The sequence below is a fragment of the Ambystoma mexicanum genome, chromosome 12, assembly GCF_040938575.1.
Source record: "Ambystoma mexicanum isolate Mex_15411 chromosome 12, UKY_AmexF1_1, whole genome shotgun sequence".
NCBI classification, from domain to species: Eukaryota; Metazoa; Chordata; class Amphibia; order Caudata; family Ambystomatidae; genus Ambystoma; species Ambystoma mexicanum.
The window spans coordinates 926,582,225-926,600,308 of NC_090936.1; the positions used below are offsets into that span (position 1 = coordinate 926,582,225).

Below are 18,084 nucleotides of genomic sequence, written 5' to 3' on the forward strand. Positions count from 1 at the left end.
TTTTGCATGGGGTTCCGAGAGAGTTTTCTGAGGTGTTTGCCTACTTTATGGGTCTTCAAGTGCAGAGGTCTGGGTTAATGGAGTGGCCTCCCAGGGCTTCCACCTGGAGAGGGGGGGCAAGGCAGTGCTGCCTTTCTTCCCCCTCTTATTCATGCTGTCTATTGAGCAGTTGGCCATCCGCCTAAGGAAGGACCAGACTTGGTCAGGTTTCTGTTGGCAACATGAGGGAGAGGATAAAGTCTTGCTATATGTGGATGATCTTTTGGTGTATCTGATCAAGCCCCAAGACGCCTTCACAGAGGTCGCGCATTTCCTGCAGGAACTGGGACAAGTCCATCTTCTTCCTGCTTCAGGGGACTGATGGTGCTCTCCCTCAGGACTGTCCATATCTTGTTTCGGTAGAGGGTTTTCAAACATTTGGGGGTTTGGGTGGGGCCGGACCTTAAAGACTATGTGTGACACAATCTGCATCCCATTACTGAAAGGTTCACACGTGATGGCACTCACTGGAGATCCCTCCCTCTGACACTACTTGGGAAGGCGGCCTTTTTCAAGATGTTATCCCTACTGAGGTATCTATGTCCTCCAGAATGCCCCCCCCCCCTGTAAATCCCCAAGGTTTAATTTGACTGGGCTGATGCAGTCAACAGACCCTTCTTTGGGGGGGTAGGGAGGGTAGGGGGGGTGTTGGTCAACCCTGTATTGACCTGTCCACATTGCAGTGCTCGCTGTGTGAGGGGGTGTCGGGCTCCCTAACTTTTGCAGCTACTATTGGGCCGGCCAATTGGCAGTTGTAAATAATTGGTGGCAGAGGGATGTGTCACTGCTGCATGTTGGGGGGGGGGCTGGATGGGGATCGATGAAGGGTCCTCTTCGGATTCTTTAAAGTGGTCAAAAGAAGCTGCTGCTCCCGCCCATGATGCAGCACACCATAATAGTGTGGAGGGACTTTCATTGTCATGTGGCGTGGGGGGCAGGGCTACCCTTGCTTAGCCCCTATGGGACAATGCCCACATCCGGGATGTAGGCAAGATTGGTAGACTGGGGGACTGTATGAAGTGTAGGGTATGGCATATGTGGTGAGGGAGGGGGTGCTGGTCCCATTTTCTGAGTTGTGCGACAAGTTTGGCTTGCCAGAGACCGAAAGATACCATGATATGCAGTTATGACATGCCTTGTCGGCCTAGTTTCAGTCACTCCAGGATAGGCTGACCAGCTCCGCACTAAAGGCAAAATATCCTCTTGGAGCACATAAACACGTAGGTTATTTCCATCCTCTACCAGGTCTTTACTACCTTTGCCACAAAGGAATTGGCCACTCTTAAGACACGGTGGGATAGGGATCTGGGCCCGCTGGAACCCAAGGATGAGGTGGAGGCTTTGCTGTCCTCTACGGAAATAGGGATCTCTGTTTGGATAAGGCTAATACAACTTAATATATTACATAGGGTTTATTACTCTCATACCGCCTTATTTAAACGGTGTTGGGCGGAACAAGCTGAGTGCCTTAGATGCAGGTGGTTGGAGGGTACCTTTTTTCATATTCATTGGGAATGCCTGCAGGTTTGCTACTTTTGGCAGAAATGTTTAGATAAGATCCACTCTGTTGTTTCGGGATTGGTAATTCCTGGGGACCTGTGGCTGCTGCTCTTAGTGGTGTGGGAGAAACTGCCTTCACTAGGTATGAGAACATTTTTGGGTCTACGGTCGCCAGACTGATGAAACAAACTAGGGCAGCAATGTGGGGGGCAGCGGATTGCCCGCGGTTGGCAAAATGGGTCGCTGAAATTTACTTTTGTATGGCCCTGGAGAAGAGACTGTATAATGCAAGGGGCTTCACTGGGAAATGGGACAATATATGGGGAAAGTGGTAAGGGGGGCCTAGAGAGGGGGGACTCGGCCATTTCAAAGGGGAATTATTTGCTTGCTTTGTTTCTGGACGGCTTTTCTTTTGATGGTAATCTATTGTTTTTGTACCTTGCAGTGTCATCCGATCATGTTATTGTATTATGTGTTTATTTTGTGTTGGGGTCTTCTTATTTTGTATCTTAAGCAAAATAATAAAAGCTGCTTAAAAAAAAAAAAGCTTGTGGAAGGGAACCCCTTTGCATTGTGAACTATCGTGAACCTTGGGGAAGGGAACACCTTTGCAAACCAAGAGCTGGAAGAAGCTCTGGACTGTTATTGGAACACTTATCATTTTGATGCTGATATCCCTACACTTTGTTTACAAGTAGATGCGAGTTGAAGCATAGGTTTTGGACACAGACGGACATTTACTTTGGACTTCCAAACCTAGGCTATCCTAAGTTTTATTTAGGTTGGGAAATCAAGCAAGCAAGCAAGCTAGGCCTTTTCCCAACCCTTCTTTCTGTTTAATAAATGTTTGTAGCCCGAACTTCAGTTCAGTTGTCTGTCTACTTCATGATCACTGCACAATACACAAAACTACTACCAGAAGTAATCCCCTCCCACCAACCATTCCTTGTCTCTCATGCTGCCAAGGTACACCCCTCCCCCATGCTGGAGCATTTAACATGATCAGTTGTCTTCTCTCTCTTGGTCACTGGTCTGATACTCGTACAGACCAGGAACCCCAGGTGGGCTAATCCTTCTTTCCAATAGGCTGTTCGGAGGCTGGGGGCGAGGATAAGAACTTTCCTTTCCGCCTGATTGGGCAAAAGGCAGGAGAACCGCTGCCCAGTTCCCTCTGAGACTGCAAAAGAATCAAATAAGTGAGTAAGGATAGTATCTCAGGGTAGCAGGCACAGGATAAAGCTCTCATTGGTTAAAAATCAAATTAAGTCTGAACTTCCCTGCCTATCTCAATCTCTCTATTTGGAATAAACATAAACACCTTCCCCGAATAGACATGCGAGTATCTCGGACAGCATTCCAGAAACTCTATTTAAAAGACAGGCCACTTAATATTGTTTTAATTAAATAAACACTCCTGCATTTAAATTGCTTGCAAGAGGAAAAATGAATGTTCAGTGTATGTTTGCTAAATAACCTTCAGTGGTGTTTCTATTGTACCACGGTGTAAACGTGTACTTTTCTCATTTTCAGTGGGCCACGTAAAGGTAGTAATGGTTAATAACCCTTTACCATTTGTCTTGAATGGTTCAGTGCCAGTAACGGAACTCTGCTTGGAGATGTGACCAGGAAATTATTTAAATGTACAATTTTATCTAGGTATGAACACATTTAGATATCCTTTTGCTCCCAGAATAATTATTCTGTGCTTGATCATTACACAGAGGAGGGGGCTGGGGTTCTCCCAGTATAAACAAACACCATAGGACCTTTCCTATCAAATATTTAAATTCAGAAGCACATACAATTCTGAATCGTTCCTTAACTTCTGAGGATGTACAGTCAACTTATATACCTCTTTAGAGTGTCGGCCCCCTCAGGATTATTTCCCCTGGGCGTTACACATAGAAATGTCTTTTGGCTGTCTCACACACAGGTGGTCACCTTCATATGGACTGGTTACACCCTCCACCCCCTCTAGGAACAGGTGAGCATCAGTCAGCAAGATGGAGTCCGCTTCCCCCCACAGCCTGGTCTGCCTCTCTCTCTATTGGTGCCTATTTCCTGTCTTTTCCACTGAAGATGGCATCAATCTTTACCTCCAGGTAGGCCTCACTTACAGTAATCTGCTATTAATCCAAAAATGGGTCCAAAGAAAGCCATCTATTCAGTCTCCTTTCTCTTGTTCTCTATTCTCCTTTCTCTTCTTCCAATCATCGGGAGTGAGTGAGTCCCAGAATCTTTGTGTTTGAACTTTTTATAGAGCAGAAACCCCTCCCTTTTGAGTTGCATATTATTTCTCTAATCTAATTGGTCAATGTATGTGATTGGATAATGTTGCAAAAGTGACATCACACTAAACCACCCCCTTTGTACTCATTTGGCATATTACTCGAGAGGGTAGTATTATGGGATAGACTTCTGCACCCAATGTTACTCCTCTATAATGTGATATAATCTTGGAGATTTCTACACAATACAATTGTAACTGTCTAAAAATGCATATTCCTCACATGTGATTATGTTACTAATCAGTTCATCAGATTTGTATCACTCAGGCGAATCAATTTATGCGATTCTCATCTCGACACGTTGTGTAGTGGGTGTGTTTTTATAGATTTTTGTCTTTTTGTAACTAATACTTTTACACAACAATTCTGTTTCTAGTTCAGAGTACCATACTCTCTTGCACAGATGCTAAAATATATAAATAACTGGCATGTACCATTTTTTCATAAAGATATCCATATTTGCTTAATTTACATAATCAACATCATTTCACAAAAATATCGTTTTACATTCAGCTGATGGAGCTTTTTGCCCTGAACATTGTTAAAAACATTTGTCTCTAGCACCTTCTGTTCAATAGTTACAAGCGAAAATGTAATTCCCAATGCAACATTTCCTAAATATTACATGGCATCTTCTCTCTCGGCCTAGGAGCAGACCATTTGGTGTTCTATACTGTTCGTTTCTTTGAGCTCAGGGCCGGGGCATTTACAACTTGGAGAAACCAATCATAGAAGAATGATGGGGCCTAGCCCAGGTGTCAGGAGGGCGCAACTAACAGGGAAATATGAGCAGATACTCCAAGAGAGCCTAATGCTCTTCAGTATAATGTTCTTTTCCAGATTCAAGAGTTCAAGTAACCATTAGCATAGGAGTTCCAACAGAAACAAAGTACCATGTCTTCAAGCAAGCCCAAAGCTTCTACCAAACTCTGTTCTGCAGAGCCAAAAGGAAATTCAATCAGAATGTCTAACACACTACAGGGTCCAACAGCAAACTAGTATTTCACCATCAAGTATTTCAGCCAAACGTTAACCAGAGTGAGCAATCCAAAAGACAGTCCAAGGATCAATAAAGCCTGGGTAAGAAATCGCAGGCAATTGCTGCAGCAACTGGTACGCAAATCAGTTGAGTAGCGCACATATGCCACTTGCCATCTCTTTCAGTTTCTCTTCTGTGTCCCGCATCCATGATGATGATGATCTGGCAAGTCACATGACTAAACTGTCTAGGTGCTTGATGCTGGGAAGTGTAATCCCACTCCATACTACACCCCAGCAAGCCGCCATGGAACACAGCAAGTCTGGCAGGGAATTCTGCGGTTTCTCACAATACCTTGTTATATGTGCTATGTGAAACCACACTCGGGTGTTACTTACAAATGCAAGTGTATTAATACATAGAGCTTTTTGTATTGAGCTTTTTTAACAATCGCATTCCTGGTGTATTCGCCTGCCAGGAAAATACACCAACCACTAGTACATGTACTCCATGGTGAGGTTAACTTCAAAAATCAGCAAAGTCTTTGACTTTCAACAAGAGATTCATAACTTGATTCGGAAGGATACAACACCCATTGATGCTGTTTGTTCTTATAATAGGTTTGCCACAATGGCAATGTTGGTTATGGTTCGGTTTCACTATTGCCCCCTCTTTACTTGGACAATGATGGTTGTAAACCTCCTTCTCTTGTTTCATTTCAGTATGAATAGTGTACCAAAAATACTTTCCTTCATTATTTCGGCATCTGAAACATTTGCAAACAGCCAGCAGTCTTTCACAGAACGCCCCGGGGTCACCTATCAAAGGCCAACTCGCTGATTCTTTTCTTGTGCATCCACCTACCCAGATGCTGCTACAACCTCTTCTGTCTTTGGGTTCGGAGCTTATGACAGCTCTGGTTGTGTTCCTGTGTCCCACGCTTTTCACCACAGGAGCCTCCGTTACTCCTCGCGGTCTCTGATCCTCACCAGCCACCAGAGTTGGGTACAGGGTTCTTCAGCTCAAAGTCTGAGGGCCTAAGAGCAGAAACCTTATTCTGGATTGGCTATATGCTGAGCACCATTAAGCCCAAAGGCCATTTAATTCTTTTTGAACCATTCAATCCTATTGTTTTGCATTTCTGATGAAAAGCCCATAGGGCAACAATAGGTGTATTTTGGGATGTATTCCAAACATTTCATTTTTTTCATTTGTACATTTTCATTGAATTATGGGGTTTTTCTAGGCATCCCGTCTTTTGTTCCAGCCCTCTTTAACTCCCTACCTTCTAACGTTAGCGAGTATGTTGAGGCCTTGTTTACCTTGCATTTGTTATCACATTGAGAAAGGTATTGAGGTATTGATTGAGACAGTTAACTCTGAGATTGCCTATCACGAGCTGGTGAGGCAGGTAGTTTATTTATAATTGTTCATTTATAACACGCTTAATACAAGGAGTGGTTTCTAAGCGCATGATCGGGGTTGCTCTGCGTTGCCCCATAGCTATCCTTCCTCCCCAATTTTTTTTTAAGGTGACTTTAATTTCTTGGAGAAGGTTGCTCAGTCTTAGTCTTGATTTGAGGTAGAGACAAATGACAATGGTTCAATGTTTCCATTAATGGTTTATTGCATTTTAAGTGTGTTGTGTATAGCGATGATAATAATTATGTTCCTTTTATTACATATTTCTCATAATTAAAAGATTTATCATGAGGGGAAGGTTTAAGTATTTGTGCAAGCTTAACTGTTGCCTTTCCAGACATGTTGAGTTTGTTTCTCTACTAAGGGAAATCAGTGTTGATTATTGAGACTATGGGCCTCATTACAAATAAGGCGGTCCGGAAATAACGGTGGCGGTAAACCCGCCGCCACCGTTGTTTCCGGACCGTCTGATCACGACTCCTGCAGGCGGGAGGTGACGTTCCCGCCAGCTTTGACCTGGCGGGTTTACCACCGCCCGCCTGCATGCGGACGAGGAAACACCGGCAGCATTACGAGATGCTGCCGGTGTTTCCATGATCCCCATTCCCATTGAGTCCTATAGGACTCAATGGGAATGGGGATTATCACCATTCCGCCTCCGTGATTCCCGGGTAACCGGGGTTGTAATGCCCCAGTAATTCCGGGAATCACGGAGGCGGAATGGTAATACGAGTCCGGCGGTAACCAGGTGGCTTTACCACCTCGGTTACCGCCGGACTCGTAATGAGGCCTTATGTCATGACCCTTGCCCCTGGCCCTCACTTGCAAATCAGGCTTCCAGTTAGGGCCAGGTCAAAGGACTTAAAACCTTATTTGGAGTGCAAACACACTATATGGCCAAAGATTAAAAAATGATTGTGAGAGGAAGTCACATAGTTTGAAAACAGATGTACATCTTTTGGTTTTTCTGTTATTTTTTCCATTTCCAACAGTGTTCCATCTCTAAGTGTCATGACCCTTGCCCCTGGCCCTCACTGTCAAGTCAGCCTTCCAGTTAGGGCCAGGTCAAACCTCATCCAAGACTCTCTTGGAGTCGGTCCTGGCGCCTTTGGCGCCAGGCTCATAACCATCATGAAGACCAACATTAGAATGGGACTATTTACTTGGGACTATTTAACTTGGGGGGGGGGGGTTCAGCGAACATGGAGGCACACACATAGCTCAGTTACAAGGAACTGAGCTATGCGGTCTAGTCTTTTGGGTGCGGCAGGCCAGGGATTACTTTACCTGGATTACTTTGGGTGTGGCAGGCCTGGGACTATTTTACCTGCACTACTTTACCTGAGACTATTTAAACCACACCCAAACAGCAGAAGATGCTTTGTGTTATTCTGCTTTGGGCAGCGCAACGCTTAACGTGTCCAGTTCTTTGGTGCCAGCTTACCTGAAACCAAGGACCTGCAGAGAGAGAAAGAACACTACGAAACTTACCTGGAACAGTATCCTGTCTTCAATCCATCGTTGACTTCAGTTCCACTCACCTGAAGGTACGAACTCCATCATCCGGCACTGCATGCATCCTGGAATACCATAACCTGGAAAGAGGAGAAAGAAAGACAGCATTAGTTAGCGTTTACTTACGTTTCCTCCCAAAAGAAGAAAGCCACACAATTCTTACCTGGGTAGTCATCTCCTGGTCAGTATCATTGCTGGAACATTACGGCGCTCAGCGAGGAACATCGCAACCTGCAAGGAGAGAAAAGACACAGGTTAGCAATATAAAAGGCGAAACAGCACTGCGCATCGCGCATTACTCACCGGACAGCATTGCGCACACCGCGCTTTCGCCTACCGGCCCATGCTCATCTTCAAACTGCATGACAACACCAAAATACTTTTCCATACCTAAAAACCTAAAAGGAAAGACGCAAGACATTATTATTCAAACTAAGAGGAACATAAGAACTCCATATAAAGACTGTAAAGCAGCAAACCTACGGAGTCGCAGCAGGCGTGGATTCCCACAGGGGGGCTTGCACCAGTGAAGTAACTTGCTTGCTGCTCGCCCCCCACTTCTACGCGCCCGTGCCACGAGGTGCAGGACGGAGAATCCACCTTTTACAATATTAAGACCCATCTTTAACCACAGGCCTTACCACGGGACCAGGAGAGGGTTTGAGAGTGCAAATAATCCAACCCGGGCTGGGTGGCGTCCCCGTGGATACCAGGTGAGCGTAACAGACTACCACGAACCAGAGAGCTTTGGTTATAGACGGAGCTTAGGCTGGACAGGAGAGAACACAACTGAAACATAACAGACCACAGTTTCCAACAGTAACCGGATACCATGTATTTATTATATTTATTGGGCATTTGTTTGGCACCTATACAAAAGTGTTTCCAGGCCCCACAAGACGAGATGAGGGTGGGGCAATGGGAGCATGGGAAATAGAACAACAAAAACAGTTAAAATTACCTTGTGACAATCCTACCGTGCAAGTGCATGACAGGGTGGTAAGTGAAAGGGGTGAGGGGGTAGAGGGAGAGGGGCACGAGTGGGGTGCCCCCAAGGGTGGAGGTAGGCAAGTGTTGTGAGAGCCAATGGCTGGAAGTGCCAGGGGAAGAAGTGGGGGAAGGGAGGATGCTCTCTTTGTAGGATTTCTCTCTAGTCGTGCACAGTTTCTGATTTTCTGTGAAATATTTTCTGTGCTTCCCTTATTTATTATTTCAACAGTGAATTCCAGTAGTTACTAAGGACATTATTAGTATTGGAATGTGTTTTTGTGAGAAACCCAGAAGGCACTTTCACAGCTACTCCCCAAGGATCTTCTGCTTAGGTGGCCAGGCGAGGGCCATCGATTTTGGATCCAGACCTTGGGGGCGGACAAGCGAGGGATGATCACATGGGCAGAGGGTCCTTGGGGATTGGGGAGATGGTGCAGGGCGGTGAGATCTGGTATCCCCATTTTCTAACACTGACTTACCCTCCCTTCCCTCAGCCTTCATGGGCTATTTCTGCTCATGTCTTATTTTTCCTCATGAGTTCCCACAAAGTACTGAGAAGAGGAAGAAGCCTCAAAGAGGAATGAACACTTCCCATAGAAAACAGCACTCTAGTATTGGAACGAAGAAGAGGGATTTGGAGGAATACAGAAATGAAGATCAGACATGTCCCATTCATTGTATTAACTATGACCAGGCAAAAGAGGCCAAGGACTCTCACTTAAAACCCCTTGTCGGGGCTCTGGTGTATTAAAGGTGGAGCAGAAGTGAGTTTGTCATGAGAGAGCAGCAGGGAAGCTGGTCCAGCCTGTAGTAAACCTGTGGAGTACAGAGCGCAAAGAAGCTGAAGACATGCAGAGTCTGGAGCCGTGTCTCCAGGGCACTAGCCAGGTCGGAAGAAGGGAACGTGGCGATAGTCGATCATTTAGTTGTGGCTTCAGAGTGCCTCCCCTGGGTGGAGGAACCGACCCAGGAGTGTCTGATGGGCAGGAGGTGAGACCCTAACCTGAACCACAAGACATTGTGTGAGAAGAGAAGCCGTGGGAAGCAGCAACGCGACGGGGGAGTTTCAAGTAATGTTAGAAACTGGATGCGCGGATATATGAAAGCTGAAGTGAATTACATTGTATAGCAGTGGTGGTGTATCGTCGGAATGTTCTCTAAAGCCCCCAAACAAGAATAATGAGAGAACAAACGAATGTGAGGCAAAAATGGAGTGTCTGGAAACTATGTAACAGAGTGGTTATGGATAACAAAGTTATACAGGCTTGAAGGCCTCTGAACAATTGGCTGAGAGTGAATAGTGTTATCGAGTATGAACTCGATAAAGAAGCTGTTAGTGAACAGCAGAAGGGGGAGCAGTGAAGTGTGAGCAAAAGCTTGGTCTGGAAAACCTGTTAACCTGAATAAAGGAGGATGGGGCTGCCAGTGGAAGCTGGCAAAATAGAATATATAAAAGGGGTGACAAAGGAAGCAAGTCACCTACTGGTGAATATTTGGACAAAGGCTTGGGCATGAAAGAAGTCAAGTAAGGAAGTCATGAAAGGAACTACAAGAGCAACTGGTTGCATGACCTCTAATGGGTAGAATGTGCGGTCCGTCATCTCCACCAAGACCAGGGAGCCCCAAGCAAACTATAATAGTTGCTTTAGGAAATAATTGACGCTGTGATTTAGGAAAGAAGTGTTTTTGAGCTTGGGGAAGGGAACCCTAAGCTCTTGTGGAACTTTGTGAAATTAACTGAACATTGTGCGTCAAGAACAAGTTTGTTTTGAACTTGGGAAGGGAGGGCAAGAGTAGGTTTTGACAGTTTTTTTGGTTTGGATTTACAGACACAGACTTTCCTTAGTTTATTTAGGTAGGGAAAATCCCACCTTAGTTATAGGGCAATATAAGCGTAAACCAACCTAAAACTTTCAATAAAGGTTTTGAGAAACTGTTACTGTTGTTGCATGTATCATCTCTTGATACCATGCCTGTCTCACAGTTCTTAAATGCATTTCAAACCAGCTTTTGAAATATAACGGATCTGACTTCTTAAGCAGGGCATCTCAAATCCCTGGGTCAGAAGCTCAGTCGGGATCAGCAGAAGGGTGTGATGGGATTTCATGGTGGGTCAGCTCAATGAATGAGTAACAAATAAGATAGTAATGTTGAAAATGTAGTTATTAAAGGTGCATGGGTAACATTGATGAAAAGTTTGAGTATCTCTTAGAGAGAAAATGGTTAGAATGGGCGTTACTCTCAGATCAGAAGCAAGTGTTCATTTGACATATTGGACATGGTTGGCCTGCTCATCGATGGAATGTGTCAATCTACAAACTGCTCAAATCAATTTACTGGCAGGTATTGTCATAGTGTAATTGTTAATATCAAAACAAATTTCTTGCATATAGAAAACCTGTAAGGGCACATTAAAGGTTCACTGCCACAATTTGATCTGAAGCAGACCGAGCATTGTCTAACTAACTAATAATCCCACTCCGGCTTCCTCTCACTTTCCAGAAAGGAAAAGGTGTAACCTACTATAGAGGACGATCATTTTACGAATTATGCAATTTTAGGACTGGGATGTAAGATTTGCAACTGGGTACACTCTGCAAGTTTCACAGAGCAGAATGGAATCACGGCGATGTCCCTTTTCACCTGTTAATAATTAAGTTTCTCAAGTTGTATATGAATAGTATCTTAAAAGTAGTTCACGGGAGTGGAAAGGCTTGAGAGGCAAATGGACCTGTTAGAGGTGTTATTTGGGTTGGAAGAAGATGAAGGGAAGTGGAGGCCACTTCCACACATGGTTCATTTATTATTGTTGGCTGTAGAGTCTGTTTAGTGATTTTCTGGAAAAGGGACACTATGCTGACGGTGAAGGAGTGGGTGATTAAGGCAAAGAAAATATGCCTGATCGAAAATCTTATGGCCACATTGCACGAAGCATGGGGCGGCAGGAAGGGTGTTGTAAAATATAAAAAACTGAGTGCCCTAAAAAGAAGATACCGGGTGAGTTTTGAAAGTAAAAATGAACCGTCTGAAGAGTACTCTGTGTCTTGTATATGATCAGTGGTAAAATGTAGATTTCAGGTTCTGAAAATACACCTCCATTTTTGTGTATATTTATAGAATATATATCCTTACAGCTGAGCAGTTGATTTGGGTACACTCGCCTGGAACCAAAAGTTGTGGAAACAATTTGCCTTAGCAGGTAAATCTTATTCAGAAAGTTTGGATTAGATGCTAACCGGAAGTAAAAAGCACTAATGGCTTTTTCTATGGTTGTATTGCAGTGACAAAGTCTGGCGTCGGTTTTGAAAAAGGAAATACTTACTATTTGTAAAGAAATATGTATGAATTTTAATTATTGGAAATTTAGAGCAAAGAGATTAGGACTAACAAAAAACTTGAATATTCGGCATGCTAGCATTTCAACAGAAACGTGTTGAGGTCGAGATTTTTAGATCCATGTAAATTACCTAGAATTTTTCTTTCTAATAGAACCACCTTTGACTACAAGAAAGGGTCTATGAAAAATACCTTAGTCATTTAATAAGTCAATTAGATAACTTTTTCTGTCTAACTACCGCAACTAGCTGTGGAGTGACAAATTGTGTATAGAAATGATACAATAATTTGACTTATGTTTTTTTGTCAAATTTTGCACTTTATTCATTGAAAAAAATCCAGATTAATTATTTATTATTCAATTTTTAAAGATATATATGTGATTGTTTATTAACATTTGTATGAGAAAAAAGTTGTACTTTTGTCTAACTATATTGACACTGCTATAATTCTATTATCTGCCCCTCCGTTTTGTAAACACTTTCTTTATTTCATACATGTATATCTGAAATACATTTTGCCACTAAAACTTTTTATTTATATTTTGTTACGGAGAAATTTGATTACACTACTAACTTTTGTCCTGTGAATATATTGTCTCTCTTGTTGACTTAGAGCCAGCACTTTGTTTAATATTTGGACCAAGTATAAAACACGCTTGCCAGCTTCATACTACTTTGAAAAACTCCTAAAGGTTGGAGATGAGCTAACTCACATGAAAGTAAGTACATTTAAAGTCCATTATCATCTTTTTCTGCTCTTGCATTTTCAAATTTGTTGATGTGTATTAACATTTTCGTGGCCAGGGCTGCATTCTACATTGTGTACTGCATGCTGGAGCATTAACTTACATGTTCTTTCTGACCAAGCTGAGTAGACTGAAGATATGGCCCTGTGGACGGTGAATATTTGTCTTCTTGGCTGTAGCAAATGGAAAAAGTCACATTAATTCAATAACACTGTCTAATGTTTTTAAACATCTGAACTGAAGGGTTGTATGGCAATCAGTAAAATTGATACATTTACTTCTGGGAAGAGTTCTTTTGTGGAAACAATGGATTACAACATTTAATTAAAAACATAGATAAACTCCTTTCCAAGAGAGCTGGCTACTCGGCAGGGTCAATACCTGGCCTGCATCCCTTGCCTGTAGAAGGTGTTGCAGTATGTGCCATGCTGGTATACTACACAAGATAAGGGGATAGGTTGAAACACAGGTTTTATTGGTGAAAACAAAACAAATGTGGTTCGGATAGTGAGTAGTAGAAATGGATGTACATGCCCTTGTGAAGGGTCTAACTAAAAGACACGTCTTATCAGTAAAAGTCAATGTTCAGGCTTTTGTTGCATCTCTCCTAGTTAGGGGAAATGGACATTCAAAGGGATAGGTTAGAGTGCCTCTGAAGAAGTCCAAAAACAGTCCACTGTGTCTCAATGAAGTTGTGCTCAAAAGAAAGCTGAAGTCTTTCAGTTTTTGAGTTGGCATCTTTGGCCTTAATCCCCAGAGTATTAGATCACATGGGGTCACCATGGATTTGGTCTTTGAGGTGCAGGCTTTCAGGCTTCCCAAATCCCTCTTCTCTTTGATCTACAGGAAGATCCATCCATTGTCTTGAAGTCCCTCACTAAGCCAAGTTTCCAAGTATTTTCTCTTGCCTGGCTGGCAAGTCTTTGGCCATTAGGGACACCCCCAGTTAGGGCTTAAACTGCACTGTGAGGATCTTGGTCTCAATTACTGGCTGTTCCTGACTTAACCTCCTTGACCCCTGATGAAATATCATGGTCTTGTACCTCCTTCCACATCTGCATTTTCCCCTGGTCCACTCCTGCCACCTTGGATGCTGCCAATTTTTCTCCCTCTCTAGCTTTCTGTTGTAATCCTCCCAAGATGGCATCTCCTCTCCTACCCTCCCCCATGTTCTTTCCCTCAATGTGGTTTCACTCCTGCTCCAACCTCTTTATGATTTTCTCCCTCCAGTGTACTCCACTCTCTCCACATGATCTAACTCATCATCAAAACGTATCAGTACTTTATTTGGGTCCCCCCCCCTCGCATGCTTCTTAGGCGTATTGGTTCCTCCTGCCCTTGTGGAACATGCTGTTTTGTTATTGAGTAATGTGGGCTGAAAGGGGTTTGGCTTGCGATTATTTCAAGTCCAGCCATTTTGGTTCTTAGAACCAGCTCGTGTATGTTTGAGGACACCCTTCAGAAAACCCTCTGAAAGTGACTAGGAACATCTATAACTTTTTAGTTGCAGATAGTTTCAACTTTGACTCTCCAGCAACTTTCACTGGAGCTGGAAAATGGCTTTTGTTTTCCCTTTCTCGCATAGAACACAAGTCAGTTTCACTTTGTTTGCATGTCATTGTGTATCTGCAGGACCTACCTGCTCTGCTTCAGCATGACTCATAATTGGAATGGTTTCCTTCAGCATTGGTAATGAAGAAAATAATGTATTTTGATGCTTGGTGGTGGCTTTGAACTGTTGCATATTTGTTTTCTTAAATGTGAAAGCTTTATTTCCTGTTTTGAGTGTTTGAGTTTTCGCAGGGTGTTGGAATGGCTCTGTTTGGGGGTCAACTTAATTGGAATTGCCATCATCAAGTGTCTTTGACTTCGCCTTTTCCCTCAGTTGGCCATATGTGGCTTTTGCGACTGCTCCCCTGGTAGTCATGGGGGTCTATAGGAGTGATGCAGGTATGAGTACTCCTGCAACTGCGCCCTTGTTGGTCATGTGTTTCTGTAGGATGTTGGGGGTATAAGTACTCCTGTGACTGCCCCCTTTCTTAGTGTGGGGGCCCATTTAGGGGTGGTCTAGGACTCCCCCATATACAATGATGACTCGTTCATTAAAGGTGATAGTGCTTAGCCCTGCTTAATCGTGAGCCTACTGCTGTCTGTCCGGTGTGTTACTCTATTTACTTAAAACAAGGGTTGTTGTTAAGCCATTTGCTTAAGGCAGCAAAGTAATTAATGTTTTTTAGTTGCACAGTATATAATATGTCAAGAGCACACAGTTTGTGCATTCCTAGAGTGGAATTTTTTTAATCCATGTGCGGTGCTGATTTCAGCAGCCCCACACTCCCCTACAGACAAAGTACTTGTTGGACGCATGATTCTATTGGAAGAATAAGATGGAGATGAGCAGGGTTGGCAGCAGGGATCTTGGAACTGCATGCAAGACCCTACAGTGCTCTTTCTGGGCCCCTACATCCTTGCCGAAACATCTAAAAAAAGATGAGAATGTGAGTGACCCCTGGGCAAATGGAATAATTGCTTTTGAATTTCCATATAGGAGTGTCTGTTCTTGGTACTGGCTGCTCCGGAGCAGTTACAAAACTGTCCCTTAAGGCTCAAAAGCGATGTGCTGTGTAGCAATGTCGTCACTGCTCTCCCAGGAAACGTCTCTCCTCATGTGGCCAGGGTGAGGCAGCAGCAACCTGGTCCTGACGCTGGGGTTGGTTATATGAGGGAGGACCGCATGAGGGGAGATGATCCTCATGGGGGTGGAGTAGACTCGCTAGGTGGAACATGGTATCACCCTCCTTCCGTAGAGCTTAATAACTTAATTCCCCAATCCTCCATGGCATATTGTGAAGTCAAACAAGAACATCCATTCATGAATCTTAAGAGTCCACCCCCTTCCTTGTTTAAAGCAGATTGGTAATACTGGGACGAGGAGGAGGAGGACTAGAGCGATGCAGACTACAGAATCTGAGAACCAAGACCTGTACTCTAGGGGTTGGAATAGTTTGATTGGTGCCGGGACATTTAAAAACACAAAGCCAAGAAGAATGGACGACTTGGGTCGGGACATCCGATGGAGACCGATTGCTATGCGGAAGGAGTAAGCTCCAGGAGAGACAGTCTGAAGAGGCTCTGAAATGGGAGGTCTGCTACGTGCTACTTGAATACTGTGAGCGCAGGAAGATCAAGTCCCTCTGAGGCCTTGTGGGAACTGGAGAGCACAGGTGGCTCCGGCTACATGCAGAGACAAGCAGTTGGTAAAGACAAAGACCGCAAAGGACGCCCAAGCTGCCAAATAAAGTTAGTGAGCCCCTAGAGGGAAGTTGGGACACTGGGGTGCTTTGTGGCGTATACCACTTATCATTGAAACAAAGTTGTATGAACTTGGTAAGCCCAGAAAGGGGAATTGGGACGCCAGAATATTTTCTAAGAAGTTAAGCAGAGAAGGAGCACAGGTCTGGGACCCAGTACCTGAGGGAAAACAAAATATAGAATCTCGGAACTGTCTAATGCTGAGAGAAAAGTTGCAAGTCTGGGACCAACACACCATTATTAAAAGGTATAACTGCTGATATGGGGAAGGGAAACATTTGCCATGGTGTTGTTTGTAAGTCTTGGAAAGACATTGTGACCTGAAAGCCTGAGAAAGGTCAACAGAAGAGCCATACTCCTTGAGAGTGTGAACTGTAAGACACCTGAAGAGACTCAGCGGAAGGAAATCAACTCCTGAGACTTGTGGACCCTGGTTCTTTCTTTTTGGCATCTTTTGGAACTTTGTTAGAACCCAGGAAAAGAGCTGCGAGTGGCCAGCTGAGAGGCTATTCCCTTTTCACTTTATATTGAGTTTAGGTTGTAAGGGGCAGATTAGGATTTGGACACAGGACTGACAACTTTACTTTGGACATTCTGACACAGACCTTAGTTTTGTTGAGGCAGGGAACCCCCTCCTAGAGTTAGGGTGAGGTTACCTCCAACCCTTCTTTTTTGTTAGTAAGTCTTTGTCAATCACCATAATGAGCTTGTGTCTGAGTTTTACTCCTGATTCCTTACAGCTGGCATTTTGTCTGAGCAACTCTTAAATTAAAGCAAGGGCAGCACGCAGAAGTCACTGTGAAGGGAGAAAATAGCAAAAGCTCAGGCATGCGTGTGTACTAAAAATGCAAGTTCAGCGTGGTATAAAGGAACACGCTTATCAGCTGCGAGAGTAGCATTATGAAAGTGGAGGGGGCTGTTTCTGATGTCTGAGAAATTAAAGGCTTAATAAAACGAATCCATAAATCCTGGGGGAACAGGTAAGTATAATCATTCATAGTGGTAAAATGAAACGCAGTAAATAGGCCTCAAAAGCTTGCTTCTGCATCAAACCTGTACAAGCATGTTGGCCACGGCAAAGGCCGATGCAGCTGGTGAATTAGTGCAGTCTGCGATCCCAGGCCAGCATTAGGAGAAGTACACAGAGGTTATATTTTAGGTCAACAGATTAGAGCTCACAGGTTTTGCCAGCGAATAATGAATACATGACCGTTTTATATTTCATAACCATTTATGAAATAGGAAACACGCAGTTTCAAATCGCCCCTTAGAACATTTACCTGGGAAAAGGGTTAGTGTACGCGATATGCAACAATTGTGCAGCAGTATGTCCGTGGTTCAAGGCTCTGGTGGTGTCATGGTTGAAGCCAATTCTCATATATGAATAAGGGTGAGGAGACCAAGGAAGATTCTTAAAGTTCTCCAGCATGGGGTCTGGCATGGATTCACATGCTCATGAATATTCCCCGTCGTCAGGCTGGGAATCCTCGGTAAAGAAAAATCAGTATCAGTTGCGTTTCTGATCTGTCTTTCGTAGTAGTAACCAATCACTGATCTCTGCGTCATACTGACCACAGCCAATGACAGCTATCTCCCTAAGCCCTGCCTCTGGCAGCCATCTTCAGACTTTTACCGCACGTTCAAGTGTTGGGATCCTCGTGCTATTGCTCTCGAGCTTTAGTGCGTTTTCGCGCTTTTTCTCTCTTTTTTCAGTCAAAAGAGCCTCAAGCTCCACCGTTTCTTTATCCGATCAACGGGGACCCGTGTCGGATTCTTCTACGCCCCTCAAGGGTGAAGATTTCGTCGAGCCATGCTTTTGGAGGACTCCAGAAGTTTCTCAGGCCCATCTCGGACATGGCCCAGGAGAAGGGAAGCTCGACGCCCGGAAAGCTGTTCAGGGTCTGCCCTGGATGCCAGCTTCAGAATGTCTTTAAGGAGGACGAACACTCCCTTTG

General features: G+C 44.0%; 1 protein-coding gene across 1 annotated transcript in view; it reads left to right on the forward strand.

The window, feature by feature from the left end:
- The window catches only part of CFAP54 (cilia and flagella associated protein 54), a 3,669,934-nt gene that overhangs the window by 98,706 nt on the left and 3,553,144 nt on the right, over positions 1-18,084 (forward strand). The window contains exon 2 of the mRNA XM_069629416.1: positions 12,685-12,790. Coding sequence (XP_069485517.1) covers positions 12,685-12,790 — 106 coding nt within the window. The remainder of the gene's footprint in view (positions 1-12,684; positions 12,791-18,084) is intronic.